A 24,730-nucleotide genomic window follows, 5' to 3' on the forward strand; every position below is an offset into this window, starting at 1 on the left:
TTCCAGGGCGCATACCGGCTACCAGCACGAATTTTGTGACGAGAACCACCATACTAAATATATTGGTCGACTAATAGCATATTTTTAGTGGCGATGAGCCCCATTTTAACTTTCTCTACTTTGAGCTATCCCAAGTATTTTGCGTTAGTTTTGATGTTAAATGTGCAACATGTCATTGATGTCATTTTTGTATCAACTATCTGCTTGTGTGAGGTCGCTTGATGAGTGTTATTTCCCTGCCAATGTTGTTCGGTTTTTTCATGCATTTACTGATGCACTTCATTACTGAGTTGTTCTTCTAAGGAGCCATCAGAGGGTAATAAGTAAATTTCTTGCTGTTTTATTGAATGATTTTCATCGCTTCGTGTACGATCGTTCCGCAGGTCACATTGAGAACTCCATTACTTGCGTCCTGGTGTCCGTAGTGACCACGTCAATTGCACCTGAGGAGTCATGTTCAATACTAAAAGTTCCAATTACGTTATCTGCTTTTATTTTTTAAATGGCAATATAAACATCAAACATCATTTTATATGAATGCAAAAATTCAATGGCATTTTTATTTCATTGAGATTTTGTCAAGAAGGGAGGCATAATATTATTCCAGAAATCAACTCTTTTTTCTGCCAGATTCTTTCCCGTAGAAAATGTGTTTGCCACAATCAGGTGTTCTCCTTTTGGTTTATATTGCGGCCAAATTGTATCAACGTGATCTCCTTCGTTTGGGTTCCTGAAAATGTTATTGGAGATTTTGATAAATAAACTGTAAAGGGGCTGGCTGATTTGACTGACCCGGAAAAAACTTGAAAAAATTACGATTATATAAAACCAGTTACGCAAACACAATTATATAAAATCCGTTATTGTTACTTTCCATTTGACTCTTACCCAGTTTTTGCAAAGTTTGTCAAATAAGTCATAAACTTTTTGCTGATTTCAGCCTCTTCTTTCGTAAACTTGCCACCTCCTCGTAGTTTTATAGTTGAGAATGGTACTCCGAGAGTCATATGCATCTCATCCGTACGATCACAATTGCACCAAAATGGTTTCCTACCAACCTGTGGTCCATATTCATCATTTCGGAACATTTTTAATTGAAATGCTCCAAGATACATGTAGACTGGGGCACCGGCACCTAAATGTATAATTAATATAAATAAATATAGCAGGATATATCAATATCATTAAATCCACGAAACAAGTTTAAACGCGATTTGATGCAGATGTTAAAAAACTTTTAGTTTCGTTATACTCACTGGCAAATACGGAAGCTGTGCGTACAGCTTTCGATACTATCATTGCATCACCAGAGATATTGCCAAGCAATATACTGAATCGTTGATCACCATCTTGATCTTTAATATAGAAGTCTTTGCATTTTTCAAAACCCGTATCTGATAGCTGCAAAAGTATATTTGTAATGAATTATGATAGAATGAGAGGGATTCAGATGTGACAAGCAAACAGTCTATAAAAGTCACCGGAAAAGTCACGGAGTTTTTGGCAAGTTGTTCACTAATTCCTTCTGCAAATCCTGGTATAAATGCCTGATGTAATATGCCATGTCCTTCTGAGTCATTACAGCCGATTATGTATGGTACTTTTGCAAAGTCTTTGTTTCTCAGCATTTGTTCGGGGGTTTCAGGCAAAACCTTTCCATCATTCGTCGGCTTGAATGACACGCCTTTCTGAAACAGTATACAGCATAAAAAATTATTGTTAACTCATCGTTATGTTTGATACGTCACAGCGTTCGTTTATTTAATATATTTAGTAGATATATATGAACTCACTCCATATCAGAAAAAATAATGCTATTAATTTCCAAAACTGCATCTGTCATATTGGAGATTGAACTTAAATAGGCAGTGGAGAATCAGTAGTGAATAATAAATATATACGTAATTTTTAAAATAAATTAGAAGATTATATCACGCGAAAGCAACTATAGACGTAAACATTTTTATGAAAAAATATTTGACTGTATCTTAATTAGCGATTAGCATTTCATCAAATTTATCGTTTATTATTTATTCTAATATAAGTCGCTTTGGCGCCTATTGACCGACCATTGGGCAGAAGCAAATGTATTTTCTAGTTGCTATTCAGTGAAAACTACAAAAATTATATAACAAAATAATATTACAAAAAAGGCTTATAAAATATGTAATACAAACCCGTGCTAACGCTAATGATGCAGTAACCAACTCTTCAGGTGGAATATTTTGAAGTTCTTCCAATATCTTGTTTTGATCCGTTGCCTTGATTTTTAAATGCTCAAATAAAATTTTGTTTCCATTGGCAATAACCTTCTCTGGATTGAAAGATCCTGTAACGAATATAGGTATATGATTATGAATCAGGTACACTGCTTTATTTCTATTCTGAATTCAAATACAAATACAAATTGTAAATCTGCTAGTTTTGCTTGAATTTTGTTATGAATCTAGATCATATAAACAGATTAAAGCACCTACATCCATATAATAGATTATATTCTTTGTTGTTGTGAGTCTGCCATTATCATTAACAAAAAAAATCAAAATCCCGAATATAATGTGCTACCAACGTAATTCAATTGATCCTAGCGTTAAAAATCATTTCAATTTGAAAATAAATGAAAATATTCTTAGTGCGGAGCTACCTCTAAAAATTACATTCATATTACATAACCTACAATCATATTTACCAGGCGATATTGCTTGTCCACTATGACTAATCGCCTTATGGAACAAGCCTCGAGACAAAGGTGACATCAAATGAAGGTTCACAGAAACGGCTCCCGCACTTTGCCCAAAAATTACAACGTTGTTTTCATCCCCACCGAACTTTTCGATATTATTTTTCACCCATCTAAAAAAAGAAGGTAAGAATAAAATCACGAGAGGAATGCTCAAATGTCTAGACACCGGGGTCGCACACCGGTTCCAGTAAGTGCATCGCTTTGACTGGAAAGATGGGCGGACGAGAGTGACGAAAGAAAGTGTTCACTGTCGTCGTAAACGGTGTTTACATGAATCAGATTAAAACAGCTAACTTTTGGGAGAGGCATCTGGTTCTACAGAATTTTGAAGAAATTAAAAAAAAAATTAGAAAAGTAATAGCGTTTTAGAGACTTTTTCATCTTTGAATACTAATATTATGTATGTAAAAAATTGGTCCATTAGTTGTGGAGAAAATCGTGTTCTCTCACCTTCAACAATCATTTGAACGATATCAGCAAAATAGCAAAATGATTCATTTGTACACCTTGTATCCTATTAACAGAAATGACCCTTCCATATTTTTATACGTAATTCAGCTTTTTCGATGGTTGGGTGGTATATTCCATGAGTAGAGTATTTCACAAATTGTGAATAAGGATTAAGATTTTTGTTTTGACCATATTTTTGCATCTGATTTTTAGCAGAAACGACACTTAATTCACTTAATTGAACGTCCAGCAATTACAAAATTGATCGTGAAACACTGTAGTTGTCCAAGTGATATGATTACTTGAAACGAAAATCAAATTGAATTCAAGTCAAATTTTTATTGTTTGTTATTATTTACTTGGGTACGAAAATATCAAGTTTTATCAACTGCCTATAATGTTACGGTAGTCATGGTACACTTTAATATTGAGGTTTTAATTTTTTTTTTTTTTGAGTTTGAGAGAAATTGCTTCAATTTTATTTGTAAATTTATATAAATAATATAAATATATAAACTTAACCTCACTGGTGGTTTATATAAATATATAAATTTAAGGTTGAAATGCGAGAGACTTACTTTAAAGCCAATTGTTGATCCATTATGCCTCCATTTCCGGATACTTTCGATGATGAACCGAGAGATAAAAACCCAAACATTCCAACTCTGTAATTAGGTACAACAACCACCACATCATTCATTCCCGCCAACACAGTTCCGTCAAAAAACTTCTCCCCTCCTACTACAAAACTTCCTCCATAAAAGAAAACCATAACCTGTACCAATGAGTAATAAAAGTGGAATAAGTCACAAAATATTCCACAAGCTTGCGAGAGAAACTTTTGAAGCGCAGTATATTTTTCAGTCAGAAGTTAGAATGAAGGTTTACAAATATTTAACAGAAAATCTGTAGTCTGTAGAAAGACTCATCTGAACTTTTTCATTAGTATTTATTTTTTTCAGTTTATTTTGTATTTTTGATGTGGGCTTCAAGGGTCTGGAGTACTACCGGAATTCAAGTGAATAATTACAAATAGGTGAGACAGTAGCTGTTGTGAAAACTTACAAACCAATGTTGGCATATATACCAATTTTCCCCCAAAAGCATATTTCAGCATATCGGAGTTTTGTGAAAAAATCAAGCATGCCATACTTCAACATTCTCTAGGGATATAGACTAAACTTGCATGCCACAATTGCATACATTTTGCTAAATTTTGAGACTGGCGGTGTTTCCAAAAGATGATTTGAGGGCGCATTCATTTGTTCTTATTTTACAGCTAATCTATTTATCAACTGTTCATTATGATTCGTTTCACATGATGATTGGTTTTGCAAAGAAAGTTGCGAAGTTAAGAGTTTGTTGGCTTCTACTTACTGGAAGCTTTTTTGGTTTGTCGAGTCTGGGCGCAAAAACACTCAAATGCAAACAGTCTTCGTTACTGATATCATTAACATTGGGATTAATGAGAGGAAAGTATGTTCCTAGAGGTTCATCGAGTATTCTTGGATACATTGGCAGATTACCCTGTATAGTACCATCTCGAACACCTTTCCATGATTCCGCTCTGGAAAAACATAAATATATATTCTTTGGTTTAATATTCAAACTTTTTTATAATGTCGGGGAGGTTAAACTATAAGTGCTCTTTCTTTTACGTAAAATGGCATCAACCGGTCTATTTTTCGTATAATAGTAAAGAGCAAAGAACGAAATAATAATAATAAAAAAAAAAACTATATTCAAATTGTTCCGTTAGATCAACGGTGCACAACCTGCGGCCGTCGCGAAAAAAAAATGCGGCCGTCCACATACAAAATCCTATGAAAAAAAATTTCAAAATATAGGATTTGGCGGCTATGCTGGCGTATATTGAAGCTAAACAGAAGCACTGCAAAAAAGTCAGACGACACGATGCGTCACAATCTAGATCAGGGGCGGGCAACTTCTCTAGTCGGCGGGCCAGATGTGGGAAAATGAAGTTCTCGGCGGGCCGGATTATAACATGAATAGTATTCAATATCTTAATCACATATTTAGTCGTTAATGCAAGAAAGAAAATTATAAATCGCGTTTAAAGTGAAGTTTAAACTACAAAAAAATAGAGATTTAAAAAACACATAATGAATTTATCATAATGTACTAAAAGTGTAATAATGTAGCCTAATATCACAATGTACTGATGTACAGTCAGCCTTCCGGTCAAAATCTCGTCGCGGGCCGGACCCGGCCCGCGGGCCGTATGCTGCCCACCCCTGATCTAGATGGTGTATTTGCTGCCAGTTACCTGACTTTGCAAGTTTATCTGCCCACATGCAAGACCAAAGGAGTCATTAAATTGCTACAATTCTTTGCAAACTTTTATAGAATAACTTCATAAAAATATTTGACATTTTATTATACTTTTGGGGACAAGAAAATGGGGGCGACCGCCCCTCCCCGACTTTTCGATTTTTTTCAAAATTGTGCAACCATTATTCAACTTGCAGAATATATCTGCTCTAGAATGGATCCACCGAAAAAAAAAATCCTTTCAAAATGCGAATATCATACTTCCAAGTAGTCCTACATACTTCATAATTAGGCAGAGTGCACCTCGCACGGGTCAAATACGCGGTTATGACGTCATAAAGCCAAAAAATTTCGCGCGCCTTCGGCGCGCTATTAATCTCCTGACGGCCGTTTTGTATAAAATTAAATGCAATGTCGCCGCCAATAACAAAAAAGTTGTGCACCCCTGCGTTAGATTGTTCAATTTCGATTTTTGCAAGAGAAGTAATAGACCAAATCCTGTACACCTGCACAAATTCTTTATTACGTGTGGGGATAAGTATTGACGTGAATAACAAATGTAGTTTACTTACGGTTCTGGGGGTAAAAATCTCAGTTTTCCCACTGGTGGTTTAGCAAAAGGAATGTTTCGAAACACACACACGGAATTTGTATTTGTATCTTCGACCTTCAACTTTACTACTTTTCCTTTGATTTTCCCGTTCACAGTAGAGACAATTACTGCGGAATTGTTCGTGGATTTGTAATAATACCAAGATGTTACAAGGATCAGTATTAGACTTGCCTTAGTAGCTACTAAAACAATTACTTTCGACATTCTGAAGATATTTTTTATATATTATAAAAATATTTGTACCTGCAAATGTCTAACAGTGTCTAAAGTATTTAAATGTTCAGTTTGAATTATATATGCACCCGAAACTCAATATATTTCGTATTTATTTTTTTATTTCATAGGTTTTAATCAGTTATGAATTTTGCTGACGAATAAATTTTAGATTCTTGTATGCCGCTTACCATCTAATTTCTAGTGTTTGCTACAGTCGCTACAGTCGCGTATGAGTTTGGTATTTATGTTAAAAATAATATTCATATGATTCCAAATATATTTGTCATAAATTATTTCCGCGTCATCAAACAAAAAGAATGACTGGTATTTGGCACACAAAATACTTATTGATTTTTCACACTGACAATCAAACACGTAAATAACAAAAAATCCTCGAATTATTTTGAAATGCATTACCATCATACTATTATTCATATATTTCAAGTTTTACAAAGCTAATCTCTATTACTAAAAATTGATACTAAGTAAATTAATAATAGTAAATATACGAAGGAAGTAGAGCATATATTACATATAAAATTTGCGGCGGCACTCGTTGATTTATGATTTACAATTGCTTCTAAAAAGTTGTGTTTTATCTTTGTTGAAGTTTCGTTATTCATTATTACCTCTTTCTATCTCGATCTTTCTTTTTTGGTTAAATTTAATATTTTCATTTGCAAGGTTTTGCAAATTATTAATATTTTGATTAACAACTTGCATCAACAACAGTTTATCCTAGTGGGAAAGATATCGACAAGACGGCCTAAGCGGCGCCTTACGTAAAAGTTCTCATCTTCATATAGTCACTAATGTATGCCAGTCTATCAAATCATGAAAGACAGTTATTCTCAAAACCTTTAATTTAAATTGAATCGTATATTTTTATTATTTATAATCGGTCATTTTTATATTGACGGTATTATATTTTCGAAAACAACCGCGTATTTCAAATTGCTATACATACGCAACGAACAGATGAAGTTCCTCATGCAAAATATAAATTTTATTGACTGCAAATCAATAACATTGAATAATTTGGTAATTTACTTCGACATCTTGTTAACTATTGTGATGGCAGTAAACGTAACTGCCCGGTTTTTCCATTCACGTTCCCTTTTTCCTTTCCTGGAATCCAGACGACTGTGAAATTTGGACTACAATCAAGTCGACTATCGTGATAGTTCCCAAATGGTGAAAAGTTTAATGATTTGCCCAATGGATCATTCTCACAAAACCTCATGTTGATTAATTTGAAAAATTGGTGAGCACAAAACAATCATCAATAAAAAATTTTAAAAATAAATGCCAAATTTTGATTGGCCATTCAAAGTTCAGCATGCCATATTATGTTGTTCGTATAAATGGTTTATTTTTTGTGAAAGTATCATCAATATGTAATTATATTGAATTAAAGTGTTCGAATTGATCAATATAAAGCAAATTGAAAAATATTGAATATTTATTATTTTGCAAATAAAGAAATAACGTGACGACGTAAGCCTCTGCTGTTTTACTATAATTTTATGATATTATATTTTTAAATAATAATTTTTACGTCGAAGAGGTCCATATTGTTAGTAAAAAGTACCAATGGGATTTTGCAGGATTAAAATTAGGACATTCATCATTAGAACATTGGGTGGTGAAACTGAATAAATCAAAGAAAACGGAAAAAAAATTTCAACAAGTTTCACAGGACGAATGAAGAAAGTAATACTTATTTTAATTTGTTTTGGACTCTATTTTCTTCCATAATTTATACCCTTACTATTGTTTTTTTCATGTTTTTGGTTCATGTGCCCAAAGTTTAATATGAAAAATACTCGTCAACGTATTACTTGTCCATAACACTCAGTTCTTAAGGTTGTCGATTGTTTTCGACTGTGAGAGCAACAATTAGCAATGCGAAAGGTATAGTGGTGGTGACATCTTGCGAGTGTTTCATATTATTTCAGTTCACGCTATCGCGATTTTGTTGTTCGGTATTCTTTAATATCACAGAAGACGTGTATTTATGCACACAGAAGAATATTTTTTTCGATTGGATATTTTTACACGTAATGTTTTGCTTTTTCCTTGTTTGCTTTAAATATGTAAAAAGGGTCGTGCATTGACAAGCAGATGTAACATTTCCTATCGATGATGAATCTTTGCTGTACGTAATATTTGCATTGACAAGACTAAATTGAATGGCATTTATATGGCGAACGCCATAAGAAAGAGTTTGTGGCAGAACTACAGTATACACCATAATATTAAAAAAAATTAATTTCCCGTAGCAGGTTTTTTCAAACTGGTTTGGCGTAAAATCTAAGCAGATGACTCACAAATTTTTCCACTTGTAGAAAAAAAAAAGACGTTTAAAGTAAAAAGCAGATATTAATGAACAAATATATATGAACAAAGGCCTAACAGTCTTTAAAATAAACTATGTATACTTTTACAAATTTATCCCGGTTGGCGGCATTTTTAAAGTATATCGTAATTTCGAAGTGTTAGTTCAATACCATAAATAAACAACGATTTTTTCACAACTACTCTGTTTCTAAAAACATCTGGCACTTTTTATCAGAAGATACATTTATTCTAATGTTTTTCCAAATAATTTAATGAATGGTTATGTTGGAATATGGCTTCATCCTATGTGATGATGATAAACAATATCAGCAAATGGAATGGCTAATATGATAATAAAAGAAAATTGGAAAGTATACACATACAACCATCCCAGAAGCAGAAATTTGGTGTAGTATCTTAGCAAAATTAAAGATTCGTATTTCCACTTTGTGCCCATTACAATAAAGTGAAATCGGAGTCGAATTTCTTCTTCACCGGTTTCCAGAGAGTCGTCTGCAAATGATTAGAATATTTTCTTGTTTTTCTTCTGTTGGCGAGATGAAGGTGACGTCTCAAACCCGGCCTAAGATTTTGTGGATTTGCAATAGTACACCAGAAACATTTGTGACACAATTGTAATGTATACACTGCATGCTGGTAAAGTTCTTGGTGTGAACAGAGTGCTATTTGACTCACATTTATGTATATGTTGTTGCTGAAATTGGCGCCGGAGTGTTAGTGTTTTAACTATATTTCAATCACTTTTAAATAAACCTATTGTAGACCTAGCGTAAATGTAAGTAAAGAGTATAATTTCAAAGAATGGTGATCCCAAATCTCTATTCGCACTGGAATATGACTTAAAATTAATCAAAATCAATTATAGCGTTATAACTTATGCGTTTCATTATAAATCACTGTAAAAGCGAAAGCAAATTATTAAAAGTGGTTTGATCCCTATTTATTCTTAAATCAGTGAAGATGGCACTATAAATGATGAAAAGTTAAATGCTCTACATGTTTGCATATGGTGTATTGGGAACCGCAAATAAACAAACATATCGATCAAAACAGAAGTTGATGTTTAACTTGAAAAGTAGTTTTAGGATCATCAAAGACGTCATCAAAATGATAAAAAAGCAGAGGCCCAATGCCTATATGTGGTAGCTTAGAGACATCAAATAAATACGGCTTGACGGAATGTAATAATTTACTTTATTTCAGGACACCGGACAATCACCATGGTGATTTGGATTGTAAACCATTCTGTATATAGTAGGCGTGATAGCTGTTTGTACGATGTTTTTTCACCCGTAACGGCATTTATACAACAATACAACTTATACAATAATGTTTGGTTAGAATTTGAAATTTAACAACAATAGCAAAAACTGAGACCGAGGATTATTTATGTTGTTTATTACTTTTAATTATTATTGTATTTTAAACGAATAGCGAACTATATGTATTTATTGTTTTGAATCACATACATCTTTGCCATTAGTGGCGCTGTAGAGTTTCTTTATTGCTACTTATAAGTCAAGAGTATTTTGAAGCGGACTATCAGTAGCCACTTGCTAATTAGTAACAGTTTTAGCGGTCTTTGATAATTTTTGGACTCGAAATGAACCTATGGATCATTTTGTTATTATTATGTTCGTGTTGTTGGTATTTTTGCTATTTTCTTTTTCTTCTTGTTGTTATTGGACACGGATTGGACATATGGGTCGTTATGTTATTATGCTGTTGTTGGCATTCTTCGTGTTTCCCTTTTTCTTCTTGTTGTTATTGTAGTTGTATAAAAATTTGGAACTATTGGACCAATTGCTTTGAAATGATCAGTGAATAATAATTATTGTTGTCGCTAGATCTTTATTTATTCCTAAATTTTCTATTAATTCTTTGAGATCTGATATTTCACCTAAAATTTCCTTGCTTCATTTTTATTCATGGGAACACAGTATTTATTCCGCAAAGCCTGAAATGCAAAAATATTTACGACACGGCTACTAGAAACACTTGTGGTACAAAATTACTCTAGACGCACATGTACGGTAGCCGTTCCATATTTCCAGCTATTTGCTCGCTCAGGATATGTTTTTGGGAAATTGTGGGTTAAAAATTTTGTTTTGGCCTTGGTATCCATATATTTGAGATTTGTATCCAGAACAAATCTGGAACTGTGGAACAGTCACGGCAACTTGTAAACATTAGATCTGACTACACATTGAATGCGGATTGGTTGGTTTGATTTGTGGAGTTTACCTCGAGTTTTGCCCAGCAGGAGTTTTGTCCCAAGCATGTGAACCCAAGTTGTCGCATGACAATAGCCACCAGCAGTACAGAAGAGTCAATTTAAAAAACTTATGAGCTTATAATTTTATTTTCCACGATTTCGATTGAAACTGTGGTTAAAATATTTCGTTTTAACTTTCGCGTCCATATATTTGATCATTGCTCTCTTGTTTACGTAATATTTGTATGGAAAAAATACCAAATTAAACTATGTATGTGACGGTCTCTATTTCCACAGAAGGCTACATACGTCGTTCCTAGCGGGTACGGGTAACCATTCATAATTAGAACCACTAGTTTGAAATGTTATGGTCGTCTGTGCGTATTGGATAGCAAGTATGACCAAAATCAGTCATCCGGTTATAATAATAGTGGCGACAAATCCATTTTTCTTATTTTACGAAGTGCCTAGTTCTGACGATCCTTTTAATTCGTCCCCAGGATTTTGCGTTTGTATGGCGAGAATGGCGTTTGTATGGATGATTGATTCCATTTTACGAATTATCTATATTTTTAGCTGAAGCATGAAGATGTTTTTATTAATCATTTGTTTTTGTAAGGTCGCTTGATGAGTGTTACTATTCTACCGACGTTTCTGTGGCTTCTGTATTTTCCCATATATATTTACTAATGCATAGGCTACTTTTGGTTCCTTTGCTCAAAGTTCCAAACTGACGTGTTGTCAGTCAGTAACGGGTGGATGTCTTATTGATTTGTTTATCAATTTTCTTTTATTTATATATTTTGCAAATTGTAATATGAACATCATACATCATTATATATATACAAAATTTCAATGCAATATCATTAAGGCCTTGTCATGAAACGAGGCATAACATTATTCCAGAAATAAACTCTTTTTTCTGCCAGATTCTTTCCCGTAGAAAAAGTGCTTGCCACAATCAGATGTTCCCCTTTCGGTTTATATCGTGGCCAAATCATATCCATGTGCTTTCCTTTGTTTGGGTTTCTGAAAATAAGAAATAAAGTTTCGTAAAAAAAGGTTAAAAGGGGTAAATAACCCGAAGCTAAAGTATATGAACATGAAAGTTATGCCTATACTGAAAAGGATTTTACAAACCAGTTGCTATGATCTTTTAGATGTTTCCTACCCGGGGCTGAATTGACCATTACGTAAATAAGCACGTGCATAGTACCACAGCAATTGTCGTAAACGAGTTTCAAGGCGTTTTAGTAGTGTATGTACCAACCAATATGAAGGTAACTAATTTTATTCGCCTACTTAACATCAAGTTGAATAAAGGGGCTGGAACCTAGGACAGGGGAAATATTCACTTGGTTACCACACACAATCCCCAAACTCGTAATAAAACTAAAATATTCTCAGTTCAACCGGAAAGCTCGAGGAAAATCGGAATAAAATTATGGCCTAACACTATAATCTGGTACATATACTACAGAAGAACCGTTTTTAATAGTGCCTCAATGTTAAGTGAAATGATTCGGGTTGGTCAAACGACTCAGACCTCAATATTGGCCCGGTTGAAATGAATTTTTCTGACGTTTCACCGTAAACCTCTATATAAATGTTTGTTGGCATGAGAACTATTTCTGAAAAGTATCATGATAATTATTCATAAATTGGCCCTCAATTAATAACGAATACTGGAACTTGATTGTTCAATTACAGATAATATGGAACACTAGTTTAATTACTTTTTACATATAAGGCATTAAAGTCCTAAGTGCATAGGGCCTCTAAGAGGCATGAGTCGTCCCTGCTCTTACCCAGTTTTTGCAAAGTTTGTCAGATACGCCATGAACTTTTTACTGATTTCAGCCTCCTCTTTTGTATACTTGCCACCTCCTCGTAGTTGTATAGTTGAGAATGGTACTCCTAGAGTCATATGTAGGTCATCCGAATGATCACATTTACACCAAAATGGTTTCCTACCAACTTGTGGTCCATATTCTTCATTTCGAAACATTTTTAATTGGAACCCACCAAGATACATGTAGACTGGGGCACCTGCACCTAAACGTGGGATTCAATAAATAGGGTAATCGCACATCATTTTCAGAATACTGAATACTTATATCAATAAGTCAAACAATTTTATTACTCGATATCTCACGAAAGCGAGGTTGAATCTGCTCCAAATTTTGCGTGTGCATTCATGATATTCCGGACCAGAAGCCTATTGGTTTTGGATGAATTATGTCGTATAATTAGCGAGTTATCAATTAATTAGTGATGGGGCACATGGTGTCGCTGTGGAGTAAGAGCGGGTGAATCGAAACCGCAGTTTATATTTTGGGGGATCAATCGATAAGTCTTCGGTCTCCGACCGATATTCTCGTTTGTCTGTTAGACACCTTCGTATGTTACGCGATATCTCACGAAAGCGAGGTTGAATCTGCTCCAAATTTTGCATGGGCATTCATCATATCTCGGACCAAAAGACAATTGATCCTAGATGAATTATGTCGTATAATTAGCGAGGTAATAATTAATTAGTGATGCGACACGCGGTGTCGCTATTGAATTTGAGCGAAGGAATCGAAACGGCAGATCGATAAGTCGGCGGTCTCCGATCACTATCTAGTTTTCTAATTTCAAAAATCGCAATCTGAATTGAAAATCAATTCTCACCGCCGCAGCAATTCACTTCGGTATCGGTAAGACCCCGTATGTCGCGGCTCGGTACCGGTATGTTATTAGAGCCCCGAGTTTACTTTGTTAAAAAAATGACACAAAAAAGTAATGAAGCCAGTAGTCATGATTGATAGAATTAAAGATTTTTCCCAATATGTAAAACTAGATAGCGATGGGAGACCGCCGACTTATCGATCTGCGGTTTCGATTCTTTTGCTATGACTTGATAGCGACACCGCGTAGCCCATTACTAATAAATTAATTAATAACTCGCTAATTATACGAATTAATTCATCCAAAATCAATCAATAGGCTTCTTTTCTCATTATGTAAAACTAGGTAGCGATCGGAGACCGCCGACTTATCGATCTGTGGTTTCGATTCCTTCGCTCTGACTTAATAGCGACACCGCGTATCCCATTACTAATTATTTAAATAATACCTCGCTAATTATACGAATTATTTCATCTTCACTAGACTTCTGGTCCGAGATATGATGAATGCACATGCGAAATTTGGAGCAGATTCAACCTCGCTTTTGTGAGATACCGCGTAACATACGAAAGTGTCTAACAGACAAACAAACAGACAAATACCTATCAACATACTTACCGATCGAGATCGATAAGTAATGAAACAGCACACGGTTTGGTAAAATATCGGCCCCATAACACCCAAAGTGAATTTGAAAACAAAAACAGGAAAACTCAAGCGGCTTCGACTAGTTTGAAATCGATGGATCCATTAAATGCCGCTAGGATTGTTTTTTTCAACAACAAAAATCATCCCAAAAACAATAAATTTAGCGGGACAATCTATAGGGTTCCTTCTTGTCCAATAACTGGAATTATGAATTAAATTAATGAAACAGTAATTAATTTAATTTAATGCAGATATTATACTATTCTTAATAAACCTTGTACACTCACTGGCAACCTCGGAAGCGGTGCGGACAGCTTTTGATATGATTACTGCATCACCGGTAATATTGCCAAGCAATATACTGAATCGTTCCTTGCCATTTTGATCTTTTATATAAAAGGTCTTACAAATCTCAAAACCTGTCTCTGATAGCTGCAACAATATATGTGTAATGAATTATAAAGAAAAGAGAGATATTCTGATGTAATGAATGTATAATATATAAAATCCATACCGGAAATTTCAACGCGTTCTTTGCAACTTGTTTACTAATTCCTTCTGCGTAACCTGGTATGAATGCCTGCTGTAAAAACCCATGTCCTTCGGAGTCGTTACAACCAATTATATACGGCACTTTGGCGAAGTCTCTGTTTTTCAACATCTGTTCGGGGGTTTTGGGAAATACAGTTCCATCAACTGTTGGCAAGAACGATACACCTTTCTAAACGAATGTATATATAAATTTATTGTTAGATTTAAGGCGCTATCTAATATTGCGATGTGAGGACACCCGATGGCTGCTATTGATCGACCATTGGACAGAAGCAAATTGATTTCTGAATGGTATTCGAATTGACAAAATATGTATGTTGTAAATACTTAAATAACATGTGTTTCAGACCGGTGCTAGTGCTAATGAGGCGAAGACCAACTCTTCTGGTGGAACTTTTTGAAGCTCTTCCAAAATCTTGTTTTGATCCGTTTCCTTGATTTTTAAATGTTCAAATAAAATTTTGTTTCCCTCGACATTTATCTTCTCTGGATTAAAAAATCCTAAAAAGTATATAAAATAATATATAAATTAATATGATGTCTTTAAGTTTTTTTTTGAATTCATAAGAATTCAAAATTGTAATTCAGATATTTTTTCTTTAATTTTGCAATAAAAACGAAAATAATCAATCAATCAATTTAATACTGTTTTTTATTGCTTACCTATAACATAATGGCAATGCAATTTACTATAGACGCTCCAAAAGTGTGTGTAACAATAAGAAGGTAACTAATTTGTTCGCCTACTTTACATCAAGTTGTGTAAAGGGACTGAAACCTATGGGCAGGGGGTATATTCACTTGACTAACACAGGCAGTCCCCGATCTCGTGATAGAACAGAAATAAGGGAAATCGGAATAGAACTATGGCCTAACCCCAACCTGGTACACACTACGAGAGTACCTTACTATAAACGTAAAAAGAGAGGCCCGCTCTGATAAATACATTCGTATCACTTAATATACGGTTATATTTACCATTAAGGTTTTGTTTTTTATCAATTCTAAAAAACATCGTGTTTTGAAACAAGGGTTTGTTTTAAATCAAAATTTTTCTGTATTGTTTGTATTTTTTATTGAAATACCCCTTGCATCGCCGCGAAACTACGCCAAAACGTTGCATTCTGGCAGCTGCACACGCAGCCGGAATTATAATTTTAAAAATGTAAACAAAATTTTTTATTTTGACTTTCACCACTATTGCGTACACTTATCGCCACTTTATATCACCACGAAAGTCATAAGATTCTACCCGGAATGTTTAGCCGAGATATCAGAGAGACGTTTTGAGTAAGAAAAATCATGAAAATTAGCTCACGACCCTCAAACAAAAGCAATTCGATGTGGTGCAGCCCTTCGGCAAAACGAGTTGTTGCGATATTGAAGAATATGTTTATATCGACGGTAATCTACTGATATGAAAGATGAGGCTCTCTAACCTAGCCTATGTTAATTGTAAGAGTCCTCTGATGCAAAGACGCCACAACTAATCTGTTATGACGCCATAATATGGATTTCGAAGTCATGTATTGACATGTTTTCAAAAAATGAAGTCATTGTTTCGGTTAATTTATGCTTAGCATACTTTGTTTTTTAAGGTTAAAGAGAGTCTTTCAAGGTTATATAAACTCATTTATTCGATCGCATTTCAATTTTCGCAACGTGGTTTTATCACAGCAGGGTCGTTCACGTAATGGCTTATCGGTTGCGTCTTACTGCGCCAACCACTGAACTACAGCTTGAGAAGGTGTGCATGAGCCTTTATCGATATTTGTGGCGTTTTGAAAGATTTATTGCAAATAAGAAGCGCTTGGCAAGTTTTTACATCCATTTTTCTTCAACCTATTTAATACAAAAAAAAATCAAATAGTACAGCCATTTTGAACAAAACAGGCAAAAAAAAACTTGATTTAAAACAATTGTTTCAAAACAATTCTTTTTGAACAAATCCCTATTTACCTGGCGATATTGCTTGTCCACTATGACTAATGGCCTTATGAAACAAGCCTCGAGATAAAGGTGACATCAAATGAAGGTCCACAGAAATTGCTCCCGCACTTTGCCCAAAAATCACTACGTTGTGTTTATCTCCACCAAATCTTTCGATATTATTTCTCACTCATCTAAAAAAACATGTCGGAAAGTATTAACGCAAGAGAGTAATGATCAAATATGTGAACACCAAGGCGGCACTTGTACCAGGAAGACCTTCGCCTTCAGTGTACATGAACTACGTAACAAAACGTAAAATTTCACATAAAATAACACCTTAAATTTGGGGTAAAATATCGGGTTTCATAGGACTTGAACAATAATGAAAGTAATAGCGTCTAGCAACCCATTCGACGGTGACGTACTGAATATGTGAAATAGAAAAGTAATTTACTGTTTTTTCTCTCGCCTTAAACCCATATATGGTGATTCACGTATTTCATGACAATGTGACAAGAAATCACTAAATTTTTTGTTGGCAAAACTTTATTTCATGGAGTACAAATTTCTTGCTTCTGATTTTACACGAATTAACAATAGGAAACGATACTCTAAGAGTGCGTGACTTTGTTATTTCCTACAACGTTCAACAATTGCAAAATTATTCGCGAAACACCGTTGTTGTCTTACTGCTATGAACACATAGAACGATGAAAATCGGATTTAATTTTATTATTCACCTCAGATACGTAAATAGCAAGCATTTCGGGTGAAAACATTTTTGTGTTTTAATGTCAGTCTTGTAAAATCTAAATGTTGGTGTAATGATTTGATTCTATATTTTAGGGTTTGATACAGCTTGATATAGCTATTGTTATTCCTATTTTCATTTTGAATTTTGTGCTTTCTGAGACTTCGAAGTCTGGAGACTTACTTTAACGCCAATTGCTGATCCAAAAAGCCTCCATTCCCGGGTACTTTCGATGACGAACCGAGAGATAAAAACCCAAATATTCCAACTCTGTAATTAGGTACAACAACCACCACATCATTCATTCCCGCCAACACAGTTCCGTCATAAAAGTTCTCCCCTCCTACTACAAATCCTCCTCCATAAAGAAACACCATAACCTGTATGTGTGATGTGACAAAAGTTATTTCAGAAGTTTACGGGAGCAAAGTTTTGAAACGCCATAATATATTGCCCGAGAAAACGTTAAAGCAATGGTTCCAGACAAAAAGGTTTCTGTAAATTTAGTAGGAAGTATTCTCAATATTCACATAAAAATGAGACAATAGCTGTCGGAAAGACATGCAGACCGTAGTTGTCTTTACAATATTTATTTTTAATACGTATTTCAGCATATCGGAGATTTATAAAAAGCATATCGTAGACAACTGAAATATAATGTCATTTTGTACATTTGTTGCTATATTTCCAGGCTGAAAGTCAATACTCCATTGCTCTCGAAATAAAAATGCTGTAGAGACAGTCAAGTTTATTGTGCTCGGATATTACAGCATATCAAGTTATTATATATTTAAAACAATTTCTACAATAATTTTTAGTTTCCATGCTAAATGTTGTTTCTTAATGATGAATATCAGTCGTTCGAGAAAGTCCCGAAACCTTTAATGGTTGCTTACCGGAAGCTTTTTTGGTTCATCGACTCTGGGCGCGTAAACACTCAAATGCAAACAGTCTTCGCTGTTGATATCATTGGCATTTGGATTATGGAAAGGATCATATGTTCCTAGAGGTTCATCGAGTATTCTTGGATACATTGGCAGATTACCCTGTATAGTACCATCTCGAACACCTTTCCATGGTTCCGCTCTGAATATGTGAATAAATTTTAAATATAATTTATTTATTAGGAAAATTTAAATTACATGCTCGGTCTTAGGTAACCTGGCATCAACCGGTCCATATAAGCATATTGAAATGGTGTATGTACTCGTGGGCGAATGAAAAATATAAATATTGTTTCGTTTTTCCTCATTATGAATAACTTATAAAATGTGAAGCCCTGGCCATGTGAACTAGTTTTCATCAAGACGACTTAAAATGTTATAAGAAGCATATTCTTGTTTATAATCACGCACACATATATCAGAACTGGTAATAATATATTTTACATCGTTTGGATTCAATTTTTGAAAAGAGATATTAGATCAACTACACAAAATTTTCACTACTTTACGTATTGCTACACATACTATGTAACGTTTACTTACGGACGTGGAGGTAAAAACCTCAGTTTTCCCACTGGTGGTTTAGCAAAAGGGATGTTTCGAAAAACGCATACGGGATTTGTATCCTCGACTTCCAACTTTACTACTTTTCCCTTAATTTTTCCGTTTACAGTAGACACGATTATTGTAGAACTGTCCGTAGGTTCATAAAAATACCAAGATGATACTAGGATCAGTATTATACCTGCCGGTGTTGCCACCAACGCATATACTTTTGACATTCTGAAGATATTATCTTATGTGCTTATTTCTGCTTTTTAAATATTCCAAAGAGAAAGAAATTTAATCATTACTTCAAGGTAAATATATAAACCAGAAACTGAAAATATTTTATATCCAATAAAATATATTATATACATTTACATTGCTTGACTTAGGTCTCCTTTTGTAGTTTTACTAGTTTATATTTGTAACGGAATGATGCTGAAAACAAAACTTTACGTTCTAGTAGACAGTTTACAATCTAAAACAAGTGTTTTCTAAAACGTCTGTTATTTATATTCATATATTACTTTGGCGAAAAAAGTTCAAATTCATTTCCGCGTCATCGAACAAAAAAAAAATGACTGACAGTTGGCTTACAAAAAAATTGAATGATTTTGTACACGACAGACAAGCACGTGATATATTTTCGAATAATGCTTCAGTTATTCTAAAACGCATTTTTCACATATTTGAAGCTTCACAAAAGCTAATCTGTCAAACATTTGTAAATAAAAAATAATAATTTTAACTTTAGTAAGATAATGAAGCATATATTACTGTTCAATAAAATTTGAGACGACTGCCCTTGATTTATGATTTACTACTACTGCTTAAAAGTTCACCGGTATAATGTCTGTATAATAGAACCGATGAACCATTCAAAACAAGCTACTGCGACTGAAAAATCTATAGCATAACTTGGCAGTTTAACTATGAATTTTCTAGGTTAGGTTTGAACGTGGTAAATCTATATAGTGGTTTTTTCCTGTTGAACTTTAACGACAAAATTTCCGAAATCTAGCCAGTTGTGACATCTGGACTTCAATCACGTCTACTTTCGTGATAATTTCTACTTAGTGAAGGGTTCAATGATTGGTCATTGTCGCAAAAGTTCATGTTCACTGATTTGGTTTACTGCTGAGCACGAATAATTAACACGGAATTTATTTCACAAATTAATGCCAAAAAAACTATGTAATTCAATGGTTCAGCTGCACACCAACACAAATGTATTTGTATTTCTGTAACATTTCGTCTGACCAAAATCAGAATTCGCCAGGCAGGCAATTTGCAACAATGACAAGAAAGGAACAATCATTCGCTGCGGATCACACACAACAATAAATAATTTTGTTATACCCACCATAACAACAAAACTATCAATCTTTACCAAACTGTTATTCTCTTCAACTACTGGACCAATTGCTTTGAAATTTCCAGTGGTTGAAGAGTATTCTTGCTGCTTGACCTTTATTTATTCCTGAATTTTTTATGAATCCTTCAAGATCTGATATTTCACCCAAAATTTTGCTGTTGCATTTTCGTTCATAAAAACACGTTTTCGACAATCGTGAAATGCAAAAATAGAAATTGTAATAAGAATATCATACACCATTTTATCTTTTATATATAAACAAAATTACAATGGCATTTCATTGAGATCTTGTCATTCCCGAAATCAACTCTTTTTTTTTTGCCAGATTCTATCTTGTAGAAAATGTGCTTGCCACAATCAGATTTTCTCATTTTGGTTTATATCGCGGCCAAATCATTTCCACGTGTTTTCTTTTGTTTGGGTTTCTGAAAATGAGAAATAGGGTTTCGTAAAATAAAGGATGAGGGGGCCGAAATATTTGAATAAAGAGCATATGAACGTATAAGTTCGGCCTATACTAAAAACGATTATACAAATCAGATTTAATTACCCTTTGGTTGAGAATTCACCCAATGCTGAATTTATCATCAAGCAAAATAAGCACGAGCTTGGGGTACCATGGGGAGGGACACCACAGCAATTGTCACAGACAAGTTTTCAATAATGCTTCAGTGTTTAATGAAATGATTCGAGTTGGTCAGACTCGGACCTCAATATAGGCCCAGTTGAAATGAATTTTGCGTATTTTTTGTAGTAAAATATCACAGTAAACCTCCGTATAAATGTTTGTCATAAAAATGGCATGGGAACTATTTTTAAAAAAATATCATGTAAATTAATTATAACTTGGCCCTCAATTAGTTACAAATACTGGAACTTAATTATTCAAATTTAGACAACATGGCACACTAGTTTTTTTTACATATAAGGCATTAAAGTTATTTAAGTGCATAATGGCCTCTAAGAGTCATAAGTCGGCCCTGCTCTTACCCAGTTTTTGCAAAATTTGTCAGATACGACATGAACTGATTTCAGTCTCCTCTTTAGTATACTTGCCACCTCCTCGTAATTCTATAGTTGAGAATGGTACTCCTAGAGTCATATGCATCTCATCCGAATGATTCCCAGTTACACCAAAATGGTTTCCTACCAACTTGTGGTCCATATTCTTCATTTCGAAACATTTTTAATTGGAACCCACCAAGATACAAGTAGACTGGGGCACCTGTACCCAAACGCGGGATGTAATAAATATGGTAATCGGCTAATCGCACATCTTTTTCAGAATGCTGAATACTTTTATCAATAAGTCAAACTAGATTTTTTTTATCAGTATACTTTAAATCAAGAGAGCAATGCTGAAATATATGTATCAAAGGCCAAAACGAATCAATACGGCCACGGGTATGCAATAGGTCACAGAACATCACCGGTAGCCTACCACAATCCTCACAACTAACTCGAACCCGGAATCGCCGCAAGGTGCGCAATTTTTCATGACGTCTTTGCACACGCAAAAAAATCTCATAGAGCCCAAAGACATTTTTTAAATAAATAAAATGACAATCCTAAACCACTAAAACTTTCAAAGCAATTATTCCAGTATTTAAATGAAAAAGCAATTTTTTCATAACGATGGGAAAAAAATAACAACAAAAATAAGAACAACAACAACATAATAACAAAACGATTTATATGTCGGCTACACTCCGTCTCAAACAAGAGAACAATGATAAAATATATGGATACTTACTTCCAATTACTAATCGCGGTACCAGTAGACTATATTACTTATTATTAAAAGACGGTATTTTCTAATATAAAAGATAAAATTCTGAATTTCAAATCAATTCTCACTGCCGTAATAATTCACGTCGGTATCGGTGAAATCCCGACTGTCGCGCATCGGTATTGGTATGTCACCGAGTTTGCTGTTACAAAATACGACCCAAAAACGTAATGGGGTCGGTCATGATTGATAATATAAAAATATGTTCTCATGATGTAAAATAAAACAGAACACGATTTAGTGAAATATCGGCACCCTAACACCCAATGTGCATTTGAATAAAAAAAAGTATATCTCGAACGGTATTGACTAGTTTGGAAACCAATTATTCTCAACAATAACAATCATCACAACAACAAGATTTTAGCAAAACGATCCATAGGTTCTTCTTCTTGTCTAATAACTGAAAATATTAATTGAATTATTGAAACAGTGATTAACTTTGCTTAAAACATGATTTTTTTTTTCTTCCTCACGGATTAGAGTTTAACCGGCCTCGGATCAGTGTCCTAAAGACACGCCATATTGCTGTTACGCTCCATAAGCATGCCACTGCGTAAGCAGCAGTCATCAAAGGAGGCTTCGGTATTAGCTGCGCCATAGCACGACACAGACTTCCACCCCGGGATTCGGTGTCGTAGCACAACGTCTATGCCATGTAGGGGAGAGCACAACTGTGTGTACGTGTAACACGCACACAGCATGACATTCACCTTCAAGCTTCCTATTCATCATTTCGTGGAATCGTTTGATGGTTTTACTCAGGAGTATGCTACCATTTATGGTTTTTTATTCCACAGAACTTACAGTTTAGTAGTTTTTGATTTCCATGTATGTCCCGGAGTATCGATCTTTTGCGGTCTTTGTTGCCGAAAATGTATCCGTCCGTCACTATTCTGTATGGACAGATTCTTTCCTTGTTTGTTAGTTTGTTCTTCAAGGGTTTTTGCGTAACATGGAGAGATGAGAGAGATGTTGTTATCTCATCTCAAACCATGTGGTGGCTTGATTTTCAGTTGCGTTTTGGATAGCATCCATTGTTATTTGTTTGGTGCGCATTTTCATTTTATTGTAAAAGTACTTTGATGGCTTTTCCCCTTCTTCTTGATCTTCAATTCCCGCCAAGATTGCTTTGTATTTAGTTTTGTTTTCCAAAAGTATCTTGAGCTCTGCTCGGAGTTTCTCGAGTTTTCTGAAGTCGGTGTTTTTGCCCTTGGTTAATATGTAATCTATGTTTTGTCTCATCGTTTTTTCGGTTCTATTGTTTTGCTTTGTTCTTTTTATTGAGTAAGCTATGGTTTGTTTTTCTTGTACTCAATTTGAAACTATCCCACTAATCCTGAATCGTTTCGTACCTTTCCACCTGTCGACCTGTTGTATGTGTTTTTAATTATTTCCGAAAACTCTTGTTCTCTATTAAACGAGGTGTTGTTGCGCCACATTCCCTTGCCCCACCTTAACTTTAATGTCCTAAGCCTAATAAGTGGGCAGAGAGCATGATCTGCCACTGTGTTGATAGTGTGCCCTACATGCGTAAGGAGGATCTATTTCTCGCCAGTTTTAAATTCTGTCTATCCGTCAGGTTTGTCGTTTTGGATTTGATATATTAGTATAAATTTGTTTGTTTTGGTGGCGCTGGCAAAAGGAATCGAATATTTTATATTTAGTTATGTAGGCATTCAAAATAATCTCAGCAGTCGTGTGCCAAGAATCATATTGAAATCCACTACGACCAGAAGAGGGTTCAGGTAATAGATACCTTCTAGAATCTGGACTAAAGCTTTGTAGAATTCTGTTTTGGAGACGCCGCTTTGGGCTGGGGCATAGACATTTACAATTTTCCTATCCATTCCGTCGATTTCTATTGCGATACTGCAAGATCTATAATAAATGCGAATGGAATATTTTGCGTCTTTATCCAAGGTGTTCCTGATCATTATAGCGGTTCCTTTCCTAAAAGATTTTTGCTCGGGGTCTTGCGCACTGAGTGTGTTGAGATAAATGCAATTTCCAAGTTTCTCAGCCCAATCTTCAGCTACGCTATATTTAATTTTGTTCACTTCTTGTAGGCAGCGTAAATCCGGTTTTTCGTGCACTACAAATTGGCCTAATTTGGTTCTGTTGTGGTTAAGCCCATTTATATTTAACGACATTATTTTTATTTTACTCATTTGTATGGTTTAGTTTGGACTTTAATCTGCCAAGATCTGCAGAGACTGTTTATGCTATTTGCTTTTTTTGCCGAAGGTTGTTTTAAAGAGGTATATGAGGGGGAGGAGTCTGTCAGGCTCCTGTCTCTTTTATTGACTTGGCTTGTCGTGTAATTTGTCTGGGGTTCCTGGTCTTTTGTATTGTTTCGTTCCGGTATCTGTGAGTCCAGGCAAGCCGGGGCAGACGACGTCTGAGGGGTGTCCGAGAATACCGGATCGTAAGATGTGGCCGATGTAGCTCTGGAATCACCAGTGGGAAATGACCTCCGATCTTTGGATGTGGTGATCTTTAGGGTGTTCCCTGTGGTGGAGGTTGTCTTAATGTTGGGCCAACGCGGTATTGCTGTGGGTGGTGAACTTGGATTGCTCACTGATGTCAGGACTAAGTGATCAGTCTTTGGTCTCCTTACTTTCCAAGTCTAT

General features: G+C 34.8%; 2 protein-coding genes across 2 annotated transcripts; both read right to left on the bottom strand.

Moving 5' to 3' along the window:
- Window positions 1-564: 564 nt before the first annotated feature.
- Window positions 565-6,302, bottom strand: LOC120339222 (carboxylesterase 1E-like). Its single transcript, XM_039407306.2, has 9 exons — window positions 6,058-6,302; window positions 4,571-4,760; window positions 3,772-3,968; window positions 2,690-2,853; window positions 2,178-2,329; window positions 1,482-1,688; window positions 1,257-1,401; window positions 889-1,135; window positions 565-730 (listed from the first exon to the last, which is right to left on the bottom strand). The coding sequence occupies exons 1-9, from the start codon at window positions 6,300-6,302 to the stop codon at window positions 565-567; spliced, it is 1,713 nt and encodes a 570-aa protein (XP_039263240.2).
- A 5,454-nt stretch (window positions 6,303-11,756) lies between these two features.
- Window positions 11,757-19,169, bottom strand: LOC120339221 (carboxylesterase 1E-like). The gene is given in 9 exon segments (XM_039407305.2): window positions 11,757-11,919; window positions 12,699-12,945; window positions 14,496-14,640; window positions 14,723-14,929; window positions 15,110-15,261; window positions 16,720-16,883; window positions 17,627-17,823; window positions 18,340-18,529; window positions 18,931-19,169. Coding segments are annotated over 9 exon segments (1,704 nt in total).
- Window positions 19,170-24,730: the final 5,561 nt, after the last annotated feature.

This window comes from Styela clava, chromosome 9 (genome assembly GCF_964204865.1).
Source record: "Styela clava chromosome 9, kaStyClav1.hap1.2, whole genome shotgun sequence".
Classification (NCBI taxonomy): Eukaryota; Metazoa; Chordata; class Ascidiacea; order Stolidobranchia; family Styelidae; genus Styela; species Styela clava.

Coding starts and splice junctions, on each gene's coding strand:
- LOC120339222 (XM_039407306.2), bottom strand. CDS start 6,302: ATGTCGAAAGTAATTGTTTTAGTAGCTACTAAGGCAAGTCTAATACTG. Junction 2,330..2,689: donor TGGACAAGCAATATCGCCTG/GTAAATATGATT, acceptor TATTCGTTACAG/GATCTTTCAATCCAGAGAAG. Junction 1,136..1,256: donor CACAGCTTCCGTATTTGCCA/GTGAGTATAACG, acceptor TTATACATTTAG/GTGCCGGTGCCCCAGTCTAC.